This window comes from Leucoraja erinacea, chromosome 19, assembly GCF_028641065.1.
Source record: "Leucoraja erinacea ecotype New England chromosome 19, Leri_hhj_1, whole genome shotgun sequence".
NCBI lineage: Eukaryota > Metazoa > Chordata > Chondrichthyes > Rajiformes > Rajidae > Leucoraja > Leucoraja erinaceus.
In genome coordinates, this window is record NC_073395.1 from 13,807,774 (window position 1) to 13,826,159 (window position 18,386).

The 18,386-nt window shown below is 44.4% G+C and overlaps 1 protein-coding gene across 5 annotated transcripts in view; it reads right to left on the reverse strand.

The window, feature by feature from the left end:
* hipk2 (homeodomain interacting protein kinase 2) overlaps nucleotides 1-18,386 on the reverse strand; it is a 183,355-nt gene that overhangs the window by 120,986 nt on the left and 43,983 nt on the right. For all 5 annotated transcript variants that reach the window (XM_055650352.1, XM_055650351.1, XM_055650353.1 and 2 more), the window contains one exon: nucleotides 10,702-11,788. In XM_055650352.1, coding sequence (XP_055506327.1) covers nucleotides 10,702-11,788 — 1,087 coding nt within the window. The remainder of the gene's footprint in view (nucleotides 1-10,701; nucleotides 11,789-18,386) is intronic.

The window sequence follows — 18,386 nt, forward strand, 5'->3', positions numbered from 1 at the left end:
TAGGAAGGAGATGATGATATTTTTCTTTAGTCAGAGGGTGATGAATCTGGGGAATTCTTTGCCTCAGAAGACCGTGGAGGCCATCGATGGATATTTTAAAGGCAGAGAGAGATAGACTCTTGATTAGTACGGGTGTCAGGAGTTATGGGGAGAAGGCTGAAAATGGGGTTCGGAGGGAGAGATAGATCAGCCATGATTGAATGGTGGAGTACATGCCCGGTGAGCCAAATGGCCTAATTCTGCTCCTATCACTTATAACCTTATGATACCCAAACACTGAAGTAAAGGTCTTTCGTAAAATAAGAGAGCGAGAGGTTTTTGTTTACGACACATGTTTTCGCCATTTCTCAGAGGTCACAATTCAATGCAGATTTGGTTTGGCTCCTGAGGATTGCATGACGTATTATAATAAGTCTGGTCCTTCTGCAGTCAGTACTCGATTGCAGATCTGTCCTCACTTCTGCACTGTGAAATCCGTCTCCTTAATAATCCAGTACATTCAGACCAAATCCCCTTAATAACACACACATCAGAGCAAAGCAGCCACCACATTGCCTATGCATCGATCTTTCTGTTATTCCATAATCTGCATTAAGGTTGCTTCCAACATCAGAAGCTTACCGTCTCTCTGCTCACGGGATCACAGCTTTGATCACGACAAATTGGTGAGGCCACATTTAGAGTATTGTGTTCAGGCAACCTTCTCCACACAGAAGGTGGGGGAACGTGGAATAAACTGCCAGAGGAGGTAGTTGAGGCAGGTACAACAACATCATTTAAAATACATTTTTGGACAGGGGCAGCACAGTGGCGTAGCAGTAGAGTTTCTGCTTTACAGCACCAGAGACCCAGGTTCGATCCTGGCTACGGGTGCTGTCTGTGTGTAGTTGGCACGTTTTCCCTGTGACTGAGTAGGTTTTTATCAGGGTGCTGTCCAAGAAACTTTAAGACAGGTACATGGATACGAAAGGTTCAGAGGGATATGGTCCAAACGCGGGCAGGTGGGATTAATGTAGATGGGGCATCTTGGTCGGCATGGGCAAGTTGGACCTAAGGGTCAGTTTCCATGCTCTGACATGCATATTCGTAGATTAATTGGCCATTGTTAATTTCCTCTGGAGCATATGTGAGCTGTAAAATCTAGGAGTAATTAATGGGATTGCGGGGGGAATAAAAAGTGTAATTAATGCAGAATGAATGTAAATGCTAGTTGATGGTTGTTGTGGACTTATTGAGCTGAAGGGGCCGTTTTCATGTTATATTCATGACCCTATAAATCAAGTGCTCACCGTACATAAACTTGGCTCATTTTCCCTTGAATATTGCAGATTAAAGGTCAGCTTGTTTGAGCTGCTTAAAAAGTAGCCTGGATGCAAAGGAATGATTTCAGGATCAAGATCATTTATTCGTACCATTAATGGCAGACAATTGGGAGTGAAAGCAGCCTGCCCTGAATATAGTGCAAAACTGAAACCAAGGGCAGCACGGTGGCGTAGCGGTAGAGCTACTGCCTTACACCACCAGAGACCCAGGTTCGATCCTGACTATGGGCGCTTGTCTGTACGGAGTTTGTATGTTCTCCCCGTGACCACGTGGGTTTTCTCCGAGATCTTCAGTTTCCTCCCACACTCCAAAGATGTACAGGTTTATAGGTTAATTGGCTTGGTACAAATGTAAATTGTGTGCAGGATAGTGTTAATATGCAGGGATCGCTGTTCGGTGCGGACTCGATGGGCCGAAGGGTCTGTTTCCGTACTGTGTCTCTAAACTAAACTAAATTTCCCTTCCAACTAAAGATAGGCACAAAACGCTGGAGTAACTCAGCGAGACAAGCAGTATCGCTGGATAGAATGAACGGTGACATTTCGGGTGGAGACCCTTCTATCCAGCGATGCCCGAGTTACTCCAGCACTTTGTGTCTATCTTCGGTGTAAGCCAGCATCTGCAGTTCCTTCCGAAACAATTCCCCACCAACTGGGTGTTGCTGCTAGGGTTAACTAAGAGCGCATGAGATGCAAGCCAGTGAGATATAATTGAATGGGTCTTTGAAAATACTTTGGATACAGGTCTTGGATATCAAAAGGTCGGTTTAACACTGTTGTCACACTAAGATTAACCAGGCCCTGGGGAGAGAAGTCAAATCCCTAAAATCATTCACAACACTCAGAGTCCCAGAGCAAGCTTTTGGTTGTACGCACTTGGAAAACAAATGATTATGCTCAAATGTACCTAGGCGATGAGTGGAAATCAATGCATTAGAATCCTAAATATCCAGAAAATCCAAGGACATGGGAGCACTGCATTAAATTGAAAGCTTCAATAGAAGGGAAAATAAGATGGAAAATAAGAGGTCTTAAGTGTATCAGATCGATGGCACAGCTTCATGTGACCGACGACTGATTTAAGCTCTCCGAATTTCATGCCCTATTGGGGTCATGGTTCAAGAATGAAACCAGACTCCAGCTTTGGGTCTGGCCTCGATACCCATACTGGGTAGAGCGCATCGGATTTCCAGTTCCCCGCAACCAACACTGGAAACCAGAAGCCGATGATATCATTTCATGGGCCTGACTCAGAGGAAAAGATAATTACAACCCGGCGAACTGCAGGCTATGAAATGAGAGAAAAGAACGTGTCGATACATGTGCTGTTCAAAGCCGTGCAGCGACTGAAGCATTGATGCTGCCAAAAGGGCACAGTAAGATCGCAGCAACAGCAGAGGCAAGGTCATCTGTTTGGCTGCCGCTGGTCGAAGGAGAAGATGGTGCCGTGAAGAAAGCCTATGCAATTCTACAGATAGTGCCATGCAATCTTTGGCAGCCACCTGAGATGGCGGGGATGGTTATCATCTCACCTTACAGTGTTGCACTGCTCCCTCAGCAAGTACGAGGGAGAGTTTGGTCCCGCCTTTGTGCTCAAATGTGTGCGGGGATTTGAATCCATGACCTTCTGAATCAAGAAGGCAAGAATTTCACCAGTGACTGACCGCTGGGACCTCGTTCAGTGGATTGGCTGGGTTTTTTTTCTAAACCATCAGTTTAACTTGGGCAGTGGTCATTTAAGGAGTGTACGACCCTTCATCACTTTCTTCATTAAACTGAGTAACCACCCTTTGAACGGGTGGGGATCAAGCCTACATAATTATCAAAGGAGAAGCCATGCAATGAGTGAAGATTGCCAACTCTACCAAGCCACTTGGACCAAGACATGGATGGGAAAGGTTTAGAAGGACGGAGGAAAAATGCGGGACTAGCATAGATGGGGGATCTTGGTTGGCATGAACGAGTAGGACTCTATGACTCCGAGCCATGTTGGTGCATTAGATAAGAGACCTCTGCAACGGTGCAGTAACGCTTCGCACTTCATCTATTTTTCATGCCGTTGCCTAATGCCAGCTGCTGCCCATCCCCGTTCTCAGCTACAGAGAGCAGCAGAAAATCTTGCTTCGTTAGCTGAGATCAATTTTCAACCTCAGCCACAGGGGATCATATAAGAAAAAAAAGAAAATTTCATTTCTTCACCTGCAAAATGTTAGCATCACTGGCTTATTCCTTGTTCTTAATATAAAATAATACAAGGGTTTATAATATGCTGTTCAGACCGCCTTTGGACCGCCAAGGATGGCTGGATTAAAGTATGAGGAGCAGAGTAGACTCGATGGGCCAAGTGGCCAAATTCTGTTCCAAAAACCTATGATCTTGCAGAAGGTGCCAGTCAATCAAACCTCTCAAACCTCGCAGTGAAGCTATTCCCACAATGCTATCAGGTTAGTAATTCAACACACAAACAGGGCCTTTGGTCCACCGAGTGCACACCGACCAGCGATCTCCGCAATTCCAACACTACATTAAACACACTCGGGACAATTTTACATTTACACCAAGCCAATTAACCTACAAACCTGTACGTTTTTGGAGTGTGGGAGGAAACCGAAGATCTCGGAGAAAACCCACACAAATCACAGGGAGAACGTACAAACTCCGTATAGACAGCACTCGTAGTCTGGATCGAACCCGGGTTTCCGGCGCTGCAAGCCAGCAACTGTACCGGAACGCCACCGTAATGTGTAGTCTCTGTTTAGTCTCTTTTGCACTATCTAATGTAATCATGCATCATATGCTCTGCCTGGATCTCATTCAAAGCACCAAATAAATCAATTTATTCAGAAATCTATGCTGGCTTTCGCTAATCAAGCCATGTGTTGCAGTGACTGCTAATTCTGATAATCCCCATCCTTATCCTGCCTCGTGACTGTGGTCAGGTTGGGAGGTGCTGCCATAGAGACTGTGGCAATGGGACCAGTGGATGTCAGGGAGTGAGGTGCAGTATTACCATGGAATTAGGGACGTATTCAGGGTGGTGAGTGCAGCAGCAACCCACGTTTAGCTTCAGGCCATCACTTAGCCTCCTGTGCATTAGAATGTCTATACCCACCAAATAGTCAGTCTCCAGCCCACTCTAGTAGATGTCGTTGCATTTGTCTAGTCACCGGTTGCTCCACAGATCAGTAACAAAGTCTATGAGGGGACATGCTACGATTTCTTCCTGGTGGAAAAGGCCATTGCTACTCCACAGCATCAAGTCAGATGGTGGACCAGCTTATTTGAGGAGTTGAACTGAATTTCACCCATTCCCAGAATGGTTACAGTGTGGAAGGAGGTCATTCAGCCCATCAGGTCTATACTGGCTCCAGACAAGAGCAATTCGGCCAGTCTCACTCCCCCAGCCTTTCCCCCATCCTTTCTCGCTATAATTTATCTGGAGCTGATGTTAAAAACTCTCTCAGATTCTCCCTGCAACCTCCTCTGTTCCAAGGAGAACAATCTCAACTTCTCTTTTCTATCTGCATAGCTAATGAAACACTATGTTGGTTAACCTCTTCTGCAGCAAATTCAATGTCTTTGCATTCTTTCCCCTTGATGTAACACCCAGAACTAGACTCATTACTGGTTGAACGAGCATTTTAGGAAGGAGATGAGATGGAATTTCTATGATCATTTATAACATGACCTGATATGAAGGACCATCAAAACCTTCTACCTCTAAAGCCCAGCGACCCACGTGTTTATTTAACCATTGTCCCTAATGTGCAGGGAATGGATTAGAAGGGTAGGATAACAGAACTAGCATGAACAGGTGACCGATGGACAGCGTGGATCGAAGGGCCTGGTTCCATGCTGGTTCCATGAACTGAACTAATTTCATGACCTATATTTATTCTTTTTTTTTCTTCCTTTTAAAATCTTTTTATTGTTTTTTTCCCCAAAGAAAAAGCAAAAATAATACATAAATAAAACAGAGCAAAAAGAATATTGATAAACAAAACAATGGTATTGATACATAGGGATCAGGATTACATTAATAACAGGTATAACCTAATATTAGACCAGTGTCAAAATACACAATGAATATAGACCTCCCGGTCTCTATGTAAATCTAGTTAAATCTTTAAAGGGAAACTTATAAATGTTAAAAAAAAAGATAAAAAGACAAAAAGAAAAAGAAAAAAGAAAAAAGGAAAAAAAACAACAAAACCCCCCAACTAAAGAAAGAAAAAAAAGAAAAATTGATAATAAAATACACATAAAAATAAAATATAATATATTTATTCTTGAAACACCATGTAATCCAGGTAATTTAGATCTGTACCTCCTTGCCCTGTGCGTTGGGCTCTTGCGAGGTTTCTTGCATCACAGTAGTGAGTAGAGTCAAGGGAACCCAAGTGGCAATAATTGCTTTGCTAAGATCACGATAAAAGCTACAGACAATATTTTGTTGTCCCACTCCGGCCACAGTTTGCGGGTTGCTTTGGCGAGGAGTGCCTGCATGAATACCCAAGTACATTAAACATCAGCTCACACTCACCCTTTAGAATGGATCAAAGGTAGAGCTCTCCAGAACATGGTGACAATCACCTTGCAAAGCTTCAGAAGAGCAGCAGCATCGATGACATGAACCAGATCGCGGTATTTCTGGGACATCCACGCAAATTCTGCCTCTTCCCCGTGCCACACAAGCTACATGCCCTCTTCCTGGATTACCCTGCCAGACCCAGCCCTCCTCCCCCCCCCCCCCCCCCCAGAAAAGGCCAATGGTCCAACAATATATCCCAGCTGTTCCTTTTAAATTTAAACAGAGGGCAGCAAATAATAAAAGTCTACAGATGGATTTCCACCCCTTCCTAATTCTACTTAGCTTTAGGGGCGACACAGTGGTACCGTTCGTAGAGTGACTAACTGCTGTCTCACAACTCTAGCCACCTGGGCACTACCCAGATCTCCAGTGCAGTCTTTGCGGAGTTTGCATGTTCTCCCAGTGGCCGTGTGGGTTCTCCGATATCCTCCTACATCCCAACGTCTGGGCAGATTTGTAGGTAGATTGGCCATTATAAGTTGTCCCCGATGTGTGGATGAGTGGTAGAAACTGAGAGACAAGTGATGAGAATGTAGGGAGAATGCATAACTATGACCTTCAACCCCTATATCTTTATTGCTCCAGACACTCCAACTCCTATCTTCATTACAAGGATACCTCACGTATTTGTGCTCATGAATGTTATTACAGTAAACACACAGTGTAATTTTCTTCTGTAGGCTGTGATAATATAGCTAAAATATGCCCAAACAGCACTCAACCACAACAGACTCATTGCAGAGAAACCAGGTTTGGCTCCTTGTCTGTGCTCATCTGGCAAGGCATGTAGAACTAGGAAGCAACCGGCCAAAATGTTCATCACCACGTATCAATCCAAAAGGAAAACAGGGTTAAAAATACTGATTCTTTCCCATTTGAGGCATTTCAAAGCCTTTTACAGCCACACAGCTACTTTGGAGCAAATGTCACTTGTAATAAAGAGGTGCAAGCTAATCTATCCTGCATTCTCCTGTTGCTCTCATCACAGCCTTCCATTTCCCCTTTTCATCTTCTTCATAGCAAGGAAGCCCCATTTCCCCCTGACCCTCGGACTATCTTTGATCGGACTTTAATGGCTTTATCTTGCGCTAAACGTTATTCCCTTATCATTTATCTGTACACCGTGAATGACTCGATTGTAATAATGTATTGCCTTTCCGCTGACTGGTTAGCACGCAACAAAAGCTTTTCACTGTACATCAGTGCCTCTACTTCCTGCGAAGATTACGGAGAGTCGGTTTGTCAAGGAGGACTCTCTCTAACTTCTCCAGGTGGAGAGCATGCTGACCGGTTGCATCGTGACTTGGTTCAGCTACTTGAGTGGCCAGGAGCGGAAAAGACTACAAAAAGTAGTAAACACTGCCCAGTCCATCATTGGCTCTGACCTCCCTACTATCGAGGGGATCCATCGCAGTCGCTGCCTCAAAAAGGCTGGCAGCATCATCAAGGGCCCACACCATCCTGGCCACACACTCATCTCCCCACTACCTTCAGATAGAAGATACAGGAGCCTGAAGACTGCAACGTCCAGGTTTAGGAATAGCTACTTCCCCACAGCCATCAGGCTATTAAACTCAACATACAAAACTCTGAACATTCATAGCCTATTATCTGTTTATTTGCACTTTATCTGTTTATTTATTCATGTGTGTAGATATTTATAGGTACACAAAAATGCTGGAGAAACTCAGCGGGTGCAATAGCATCTATGGAGCGAAGGAAATAGGCGACATTTCGGGCCAAAACCCTTCTTCAGTATATATTTATATAATGGTATATGGACACATGGATCTGTTCTGTATTATTCATGCCTACTATATTCAGTTGTGCTGAAGCAAAGGAAGAGTTTCATTGTCCTATCTGGGACACATGACAATAAACTCTTAGGAAAAGCTTAGGATCATACCTAGAAATGATCCTTGCTCAGTTGGTCTGGACAATGTCCTTTATGGTTTTTTTTGCTGGCAGCAGCCAATTTCTCTCTCCCCACACATCCACAGACAACCCCTACTGCTTGAAAACCCCACAGTTGCACGTTTGAACTCGACTGCACATGACGTGATCAACTATTTGAAGGATCTTGTGAATGTTAGAAACGTTGGATCTCTTCATCTCCAATATATTGAGCAGAGGCAGGAAAGTGTTTTCGCCTCATAAAATCTTTATCCCCTGGCCAAATTGGTTTGTAAATCTTGGGATGTAGGTAGAGAGCAGCAACTTGAACCGTATTGAGGGTCGCTCGGTAATCTCTGCATTGTTATCTCTCCTTAGGTACCACGCTGATGGCAGACCCAGTCACTTTCAGCCATTGTCACACATGTTGCTCATGTTTGCTCAGTTCTTTTACATGATTTTCAAAGGAGGACTCAGTTCAGGGTCGACAGATCAATGTGACACCCACTCTATCACTTGCCAAATCAGCAGGATCTCTTCACAGTGACTTAGTTAACAGAACCACTGTCTCACAACTCCAGGCACCCGGGTTCAATCCTGACCTCTGGTGCTGTATGCGTGGAGCTTGTTCATTCTTCCTGTGACCGTATGGATTTCCTCTGGGTGCTCCAGTTTCCTCCCATGTCCCAAAGACATGCAGGTTGGGATGTTAATTATCTGCTGTAAATCGCCCCAAGCTAAAAATGGTAGAATCTACAGGGGGTGGGTGGGTTATTGATGAGAACGCAGAGAGAATAAAGCACGAGTAGTGTGAATGAGTGCTCGATGAGTGGCCTAAGGGGCTGTTTTCACAACAAACCAAGTCTCAAGAACTACTTGCACCTGGAGAGATGCTGCCTATCCCACTGAGTTACTCCAGCTTTTTGTGTCTATCTTCAGTGTAAACCAGCATCTGCAGTTCCTTCCTACACAAACTACTTGCAATAATTCAGGTGCAGTAATAGTGCAATAATTCAGGTCTCCAAGTCCATCTCAGAAGTGCTTCCAAAGAAAATTTGGAACATAACACAGGAAACCCAAAGCTTGACGAAAGCAGTGTTTAAAGGAATGGGATTTTTCTTACAAAAAAAGGATTAAGGAGGTATTTTCAGAGTTTGGGCACTAGGATCGATGTAAACACAGTGACCACTATAGCATATATATATATATATATATATATATATATATATATGCTATAGTGTATGACTCATGTAGTGTATAGTATAGTGTATATATATATACATATATACACACACAAAACAGCCATGACCCAATGTTCACCTCCCAAAGACCTTTACACATCTGCCAGGCATACATGGAGCATAACACCATGCTCTCCATTTGCCTGGATCAGTGCAGTGCCCAGAGTGTTCACCATATACAAATTGCAGCACTCACACTACATCAACCTAATCCATCAGCACCTCTCAAACCCGCAACCTCTATCACCATGAAAGCAGGTGGTGACAACCACCACCACCTGCAGATTCCCCTCCAGGTCATACACCACTCTAACCTGTAAAGATATCACTGGGTCCAAACCCTGGACCACACAATCCAACACCATGGTTTGCCAGAAGAACTGCAACATATCAAGGGGACAACTTTTCTGCGGCAGTAAGGATGCTGGCCACTCCCCCCTACGGCACGGTGGCGCAGCGGTAGAGTTGCTGCCTTACAATGCATGTAGCGCAGGAGACCCGGGTTCGATCCTGGCTACGGGTGCTTGTCTATATGGAGTTTGTACGTTCTCCCCGTGACCTGCGTGGGTTTTCTCCGAGATCTTCGGTTTCCTCCCACACTCCAAATACGCACAGGTTTGTAGGTTAATTGGCTTGGTACAAGTGTAGATTGTTTGTAGGATAGCGTTAATATGCAGGGATCGCTGGTCGGTGTGGACTCGGCGGGCCGAAGGGCCCCTATCTCTAAACTAAACTAAATGAATAAATTAAACATCCCTCCCCAGAGTGCAAGGAGAAGTTAGGAAATATTGGTGAGGGGTGGAGGCCGAGAAGAATTACGAGGGACAAGAAGAAAGAGAAAAATGAGTTAAAGAGAGAAAGAAAGATAAACAAACCCACAAGCATTACAGAAAATGTTTTATGAGGATTTATAAAACATTTTCAGTATATAAATCTGTCTAAAATTATCTTGTGTTTTCATGAACTGGGGAAAGCATTCATCACAACAAAGTCCATGTCATATCATGTGCACTCAGATTTTTTTCCCTTCACCCTGCCATGCAATGCGACAAAGTAATCACTGCCTTTACTTTCCCCTGTATCTCCCAGTCTCACAAGCCTCCTTCTTCTCAGTATTTCCAAAATGTCTTTGATGGCTCAAAATCCACGCACAGGATACTCCGACCCATTCATTCTCCATAAATTATTCCAATGAATTTAAAGTACAAAAATACACGCATAGTCTACGATCTTCTCCGCTGCATCCAACGCATATAACACCCAATTCCCTCACACAAAACTCCCCCTTAAATTTACCTTCTTCCAATGCGTGATGACAAACATATTCCTCACCCACGTCTAACCTCCTGATGCTTGGAATTTCATTTCCGCTCTAATGATGAGGCACATGTAAAGAAAGCTAGATAAACACACCGGATTGCCACAGTTACGTGGAAAGTAGGGGCTCCATGGGTTACAGATGATTGGCCAACAGAAATCTGACTTTAGGCAAATTCACCCAAGTTGTTTTTTTAAAATTTCAAGCAAGTAAAAATAACGTTTCTCAGTGATTAAACCCAGTCGTCGTTGGAGCTGAGCTAACACAACAGAGCAAACCCAATTTGATGTAAAGCACGAGAGTTGCACAAAAAGGGGAGCGGAAACCTGAACCTACCTGTAATACCTGGACTGTAGGTACGTGGAGCAGACGGCCTTGGACACGTGACTGGCTGAGCCGAAGTCTATCACTTTGACTCGGTAGGGCTGCCGCACGGGGTCCACCAACATGATGTTCTCGGGCTTGAGGTCGGCGTGAATCAGCCCCAGGCTCTTGAGCTTCATCAGAGCGGTGGCCACTTGCTGGAGGATGGGCCGAATGTACTTGAGGGGCAGCGGGCTGAACTTGTTCTGCTTCAGGAAGTCGTACAGGTTCTGCTCCAGCATCTCGAAGACAAGGCAAGTGTGGTTCTTGTGCTGAAAGCACTCGTAGGCCCGGACAAAGTTGTAGTCGTCGGCGCTCTCCGTGCTTAGCCTGGCCAGAATGCTGACCTCGATCTGACCCTGTCGTGCGTAAGACGGGTGGTTCTTCAGGATCTTGATGGCCACAATCTCATTGGTGCCCCTTTTCCAGCACTTGACCACCTGGCCAAACGTCCCTCGGCCTAGGAACTCCAACACCTCGTACGTGTTGGTCATTGAGCAGAGCACCTCGTGCTGCAGGAGCTGGTAGTCGCCCTCGCTGTTGGAGCCGCTGTTCTTGGAGGTGGCGGTGGAGGTGGCCGCCGTGGCAACAGTGGTGCCGCTGGTGGCGTTCTGAAGCATTGGCGGATGCTCCTCGATGATCTGCACGCTGCTGGTGTTCTCGAGCTCCTCACTCTTCCGCTTCAGGCTGCATTTCTGGTAGGTGTCGAGGAGGCGCACGGTGATGCGGCGGGTCAGGTTCTGAGGACCTCCCAAGGCCTGGGCGGAAACGGCCACCAGGCCCGACGTGCTGTTGGCGGTGGTGAAGACAATGTGACCGGCGCTGGCCGGGAATATCACCGTCTGCTCGTAGGTCAGCGTGGGGTTGGTAATCTGAAGAGAGGCGCTGACTGTCGACTGCGAGATGGTCGTACTCTTGCTCTGGGTGTAGACTTTACTGTGCGAACCATACCCGGTCATATCCCACTTAGAACCCGGCTCCAGTTTCAGCTTCTTCACACTGCAGAAGGCACTTGACTGAATTGTGTGAGGGGAAAAGACTTCCACTTGTGAGCCCACACCTGCACGGACAAAGAGCAAAAGGTTGAAGACCATCAAACCCAAACCCATTTATAGACCATCATCGCCAGTGTGGCGGGGAAAACAAGATCAATAAAACTGCTGACACCACACATCTGAAATCAAAGCAAAAAATGCTGGAAATTCAAGCAGGACAGGCAGCATCTGTAGAAGGAGAATGAGAGTTAAAGTCTTGGGCCAAACACCCTTCATCACCTAATCACATTCTTTTGAAGGGTTATCATTCAAAACCCTTCAATAACCCACACAATACTTTGGATGCTTCCTTCAACATGCAGCTAGTTACAGTTCTCAAGATGCAGAAACAAGGAATTGCAGATGCTGGTTTATACCAAAGATGGTCTCAAAGTGCTCGAGTAACTCAGTGGGTCAGGCAGCAGCTCTGGAGAAAAAGAGTGGGTGACTGATGTTTTGGGTCAGAACTGCACTGCTCCAACAACCCTCTACAAAACTGTCTTATGATTGAGCAGTAGGGGTACAGGGACTGACCTCACTGAAACCAACTTCTCAGAGGGTTTAGCCTGGCTGAGACAGGCTGTTTTCTTGGGTGAAGAACCCAGAATTAGAGGACAGACCTCCATGCAAAGGGGATGGCTGTTTTGGATAGGGGAAGAGGCGAGGTCTCTTCACAGCCGTTTGCGAATCTCTGGAATTTTTAATTCCCAATCTGGTTACGCAATCATAATCAAAACTGAGATTTATAACATACTCGTGTTCAGCCAGACTTGTTGGAGTTGTGGATTGGCTTCCACCTCCAGCTTCAATGAGATGCCTCCAGGACCAACTCAGTCCATTGAATGAAGGGGCCAAAATCTTGCCCAGCCATTTCTTTACCTAAATGCCAACATTGTGGAGAACCCAGCCGAGGAATTGTAGAGACAAGGAGATGCAGATTTACCAAAAAACACAAAGTGCTGTTGTAACTTCATATTTTTAAAGCTGGGAATGACAGATTATTGATTAGTACGGGTGTCAAAGGTTATGGGAGAATGCAGGTGAATGGGGTTGAGAGGGAAAGATAGATCAGCCATGACTGAATGGCAGAGTAGACTTGATGGGCCAATTGGCCTAATTCTGCTCCTATGACTTTCCTGATCCCTTTAGCCACAAGGGCCACATCTAACAAACTACATCTCTTAAATATAGCCAATGAACTGGCCTCAACTACCTTCTGTGGCAGAAAATTCCAGATTCACCACTCTCTGTGTGAAAAATGATTTTCTCATCTCGGTCCTAAAAGACTTCCCCCTTTTCCTTAAACTGTGACCCCTGGTTCTGGACTTCCCCAACATCGGGAACAATCTTCCTGCATTTAGCCTGTCCAACTTAAGTTTCTATGACCCCCCCCCCCTCAATCTTCTAAATTCTAGCGAGTACAAGCCGAGTCTATCCAGTCTTTCTTCATATGAAAGTCCTGACATCCCAGGAATCAGTCTGGTGAACCTTCTCTGTACTCCCTCTATGGCAAGAATGTCTTTCCTCCGATTTGGAGACCAAAACTGTACGCAATACTCCAGGTGTGGTCTCACCAAGACCCTGTACAACTGCAGTAGAACCTCCCTGCTCCTATACTCTTTCTTTCTTCTTTCCAGTCTTTCTTCATATGAAAGTCCTGCCATTCCAGGAATCAGACTTATGAATTTATGAACTCAGCAGGTCAGGCAGCGTCTCTGGAGGACACAGAAAGACGCAGGTTTGGGTCAGAATCCCTCTTCAGACTCGTGTATTGTTTCACTCAGGTATTGACTGCAAAACCACGGATCGCAAAGAATAAACTTGAGCAAACAGCCCTAAACGCATTAAACCCAGATTGAAACTGGTCTGGCACATTTGGACATGTATCAATTTCAACCATCTTGAGCGTATTTGATTAGTGCCAAGAATTCCAACAAGCCAGGTCCAGGTCATGCCTCCCCTTTAAGCATTTATATTGAAATGCAAATATGTTACAGTTCTTCAAAATCTAAAACTAAAAATGTGAAGGTTCACGAACATGGTTGGGAATTTTCAGACCTGCTTTGTCTGGATGAGCCTTTATTAAAATTGCAGGGACATTATAGCACTCCTGTAATTTTCCATAGAATTGCACAGATTGTATTTCAGAGCTCAAGGGATCATTGCCAGTATTTCTACGCAACTGGAGTCTCCTCCCAGTCATCAACCTATTATTTTATCCTCCCCTTGTTTACTTTTAATTTTCATGCAGACAGAAGGATTACATGGCATTAACCTGGGTGGTTTCCCTCTTGTCTAAAGGCGGCACAGTGGCACAATGGTTGTTGCTGCCTTACAGCTCCAGAGATCCGGGTTCGTGCCTGACTACGGGTACTGTCTGTATGGAGTTTGCACGTTCTCCCCATGGCCCACGTGGGTTTTCTCCGGGTGCTCCGGTTTCCCCCCACTCTCCAAAGACATACAGGTTTGTAGGTTAATTGGCATCGGTAAAATTGTAAATTATCCCTTGTGTGTGTGTAGGATAGTGTTAGTGTGTGGAGATCGCTGGTCGGCACGGACTCGGTGGGCCGAAAGGCCTGCTCCCGCTCTGTATCTCTAATCCAAATAAAAAAATGGGCCCCTGGCCAACACCTGGAACAAACAAACACATTGCTGTTCACGAGAGTGATCTGCATGAACTGGCTTCCACATCTCCCTCTATTAAACTGACTATTTTTCAAGAGCACTTATCCGCACATGCAGGGGTTTATAAAAATGCTGTGATCATACAAAATTTACAAAGTAGACACACGAGAAAAGTAGACTTTTCTTTCCAGAAAGTCCTCCTCATATCAGTGTCCACAATCTATCACGAGTAGTTCTGTGGTTACGTATTCACTCGAAACAATAACCCTGACCTCTCCCAGACTGGCCGAACATTTCTTGCAGGTTCATTTTTTATTTCAGATTTCTAGCATCTGCAATATTTTGCTTTCTCATCAATTGGAGTGGCATCACATTCTCTGCACCAGAGGAAAATAATCCTATCATCACCTCCTCCCCATAGAACAAACAGGCCTCATGCAAAGAAGCAACACAGTCAGCTAGCACCCCACCCACCACCTCCACTAAACCAATAAACTTTCCGTGAGTAAAGAAAACAAAAGTACATGCTGTATCCCATGACTGGTCTCATTAAAGCCCTAATTACTGCAATACTTCCTTATCCTTCTTCTCTACGCACTCTGATAATGTACCATTTGCCTTTCTGACGTAGTGCTGAACCAGCATATTTGTTTTCTGTTTCGTGTGCTCCAAATTGCTTCTAATAACTAGAAAAAAAAACCAATTTTCCCATTATTCCAACCTCTCATCTCTCCCACTAACACCTGCCATTTTCTTGCCCAGCACTTAAACGAGACAAAATCTTTTTGTAATCTATTTGCACAGCTAACGCTCCCACTCAGCTATGCAATGTCAGCAGTCTGCGGCACTTCACACTACATCTCCTTATCCGCCTCTCCGTAATAACCTGCAAGTAATTGAACCCCAAACACTGATCCCCCCCCAATTACACTGCCATTCCAAACCTGATCAATCCACTGTTAATACATCACCCTAAATCCCATGAGCTGCAACCGTGCACAATACCTCGTGACAACTTATTGATGTTGGTTCATTATTGTCACGTGTACCAAGATACAATGAAAACCTTTTATTTCATTATTGAAGAGAGACGGCCGGTCGAATCAATATATTTTAATTATCTTTTACACAAAGGGTGGTGAGTGTCTGGAACGAGCTGCCAGAAGAGGTTGTTGGGGCAGGCATTATCTCAGCGTTTTATGCCCCTGTCCCACTTAGGAAACCCGAACGGAAACCTCTGGAGACTTTGCGCTGCACCCAAGCTTTTCATGTGGTTTCCGGAGGTTGCAGGTAGTGGAAGCAGGTAGGGAGACTGACAAAAACTTCCGGGAACCGCACAGAAACCTAGGGTGGGGCGCAAACTCTCCAGAGGTTTACGTTCAGGTGTCCTAAGTGGGACAGGGGCATAAGAAACATTTGGACAGGCACATGGTTAGGACAGGTTTAGAGGTATATAGACCAAAGGCATGTGGGACTAGTGTAGAAGGGACATGTTGGTCAGTGTGGGCCAAAGGGCCTGTTTCCACACTGCATGACTCTATAATCCAATACATGAATACAATTAAGCCTTACACAGTAAAACAGGTGGAGCAAAGAAAATATACCAGCATGCAAAATATAGTTTTTCAACATTGCAGCATTAATCAAATGCATCCTGAGAAACTAATTGTTATATGGTTATATTAGTATGACAGTCCCTCACAAGCCCATCTACTTTGCAACTCCCAAACCAACCCGAAATAACAATTGGGTCTGTTAAGCATGATTTCCTTTCATTTAAACTGTGTTGGATTTGCCTGGACATTCATTCGTTTAACTATACTGTTGCCACACTCAAGTAACAAATTGCAGCATTTCCCCATAACCGACATCACGCTGACTGGCCTAAAGTTTATGGGACTTTTTTCCTTCTGCTCCCTCTCCTCTTCTTTTTTTTTTGAGGAGCATTTTTCAATCCACAGGGCCCATTTTAAAACAAATTGGAAGATTGGAGGCAGAAAGCTGCCCAGATGCAGGGGTCACTAAAGCAATGAATTTGTCAAGACTTTATCCCAGTTATTTCTCAGTTTCAGTTTAGTTTATTGTCACGTGCACCAAGGTACAGTGAAAAGCTTTTTGTTGCGTGCTAACCAGTCACCAGAAACACAATACATGATTACAATCCATCCATACATACCAAATCTCGTTGCACTTATGTGTGCAATGACAATAAAAGATATTATTATTATTATATCTGCAGTGTAGATACATGATAAGGGAATAACGTTTAGCGCAATGGTAAAGCTAGCAAAGTCGCATTAAGGGTAGTCCGAGGGTCACCAAAGAGGTAGATAGTAATTCAGCACTGCTCTCTGGTTGTGGTACGATGATTCAGTTGCCAGATAACAGGTGGGAAGAAACTGTCCATAAATCTGCTTTTTCTACTACTACTATTTATTTCCTAATCCTTACTCACACTGGATCCTCAGCTCCCCAACATTAACAGTGAACCATTTGTCTTCTGCTGTAAACGAAACAGATATTTGATTAATCTGTTTAATTATTTGTTTACTCTCTCTTTTAATATAAAACTATCCGCTGGCCCTCTCTCTTCAATAATGAATCTCATATCTATTGGAGATTAGATCTGCTATCTCTCCTCTAATTTAATATATCTTAATCCAATCTATCCAGACCACATACTTAATTCTCACACATTCATCTCCACTCACTGGAAAGGAGGTCAGAAAAATAAAAGCACAATCATGCTTGAAAATAACCGAGGTAGAAGATTTGCACAATACCCAGCATGAATGAGCCCCATCAGGTATATTTGGCACTTCCAATACTTGGTCCTGCTTTCATTAAAAAAAAACGAGAAAAATAAGTTGTTTTTTTGGAAGGGGGAGCCCAAAAGAAAAGGTAAAAAAAATTTTTTTTTAACAAAGATCACCATCTCCTCCAGCCTGCCTCATGATTCAATATCTTGACTGATCTTCACTTAATCTCCTCTTCCATGCTAGATCCCCAGGGCCCTTAATTCCCTGAGCTTTTAAAAACGCATCTATTTTCACTCTAAATACTTCCAATGATCCAACCTCCACAGTCCCTCAGGGTAGAGACTTCCAAAGATTCACCACTGCAGTTCCTATGCAACTTCGTTTTGTACGGCCACCCACTAAATCTGTGACTATCATCCGAGATGTTCCTTTACTCAGAATCCCGAGGAGAAAGCAAGGCAAGAAAGGCAAATGGGAATATTGAAAACAGTGGGCCATTCACCCTGGGCTGGGTAGCAGCTGGAGGGACAATTGGTGTTTCCAACACTGGTGTGTAGAGGAGGCACGTAAGGGTTAAAGATCAGGTCTCAGTTTTACAATGGGATGACGAAAATAACATCTGCGGAATGGATTACAGTTTGATGAATCTTACTTGAATAATTCTTGCCGTATCATTGCTATCATGATTGGAATTTGCATCCAAGTTATATTCAGTGAAGCTACATGGTCCTACATATGGATTTATCAAAGGCATCAAGGTCTTGTGATGTTGTGAATGGGAGAAATTCTCTCCCAATGTTCTACAAAGTCTTTGGCCCTCAAATAGCTCCAGCAACAGCAACAAAACCTCTGCATCATTTGCGAGATGTGTGCAAGCATTTTGTTACAATATGATCAATCTCCTTTCAAATTTGTCCACCAACTCTATGGACCTGAAGATTACATTGGAGAGCCTCCGACTATCTTTTAGTTTAGTTTAGAGATACAGGGTGGAAACAGGCAGACAGCACCCGTGGTCAGGATCGAACCTGGGTCTCTGGCACTGCAAGCGCTGTAAGGCAGCAACCTTAACGCTGTGCCACTGTGATCTTTAATCAGACTTTACTGGCTTTATCTTGCACTAAACATTATTCCCTTCATCATGTCTCTGTACACAGTGGATGGCTCGATTGTAATCCTGCATTGTGTTTCCGCTGACTGGCTGGTACACAACAAAAGCTTTTCACGGTACCTCGATGCA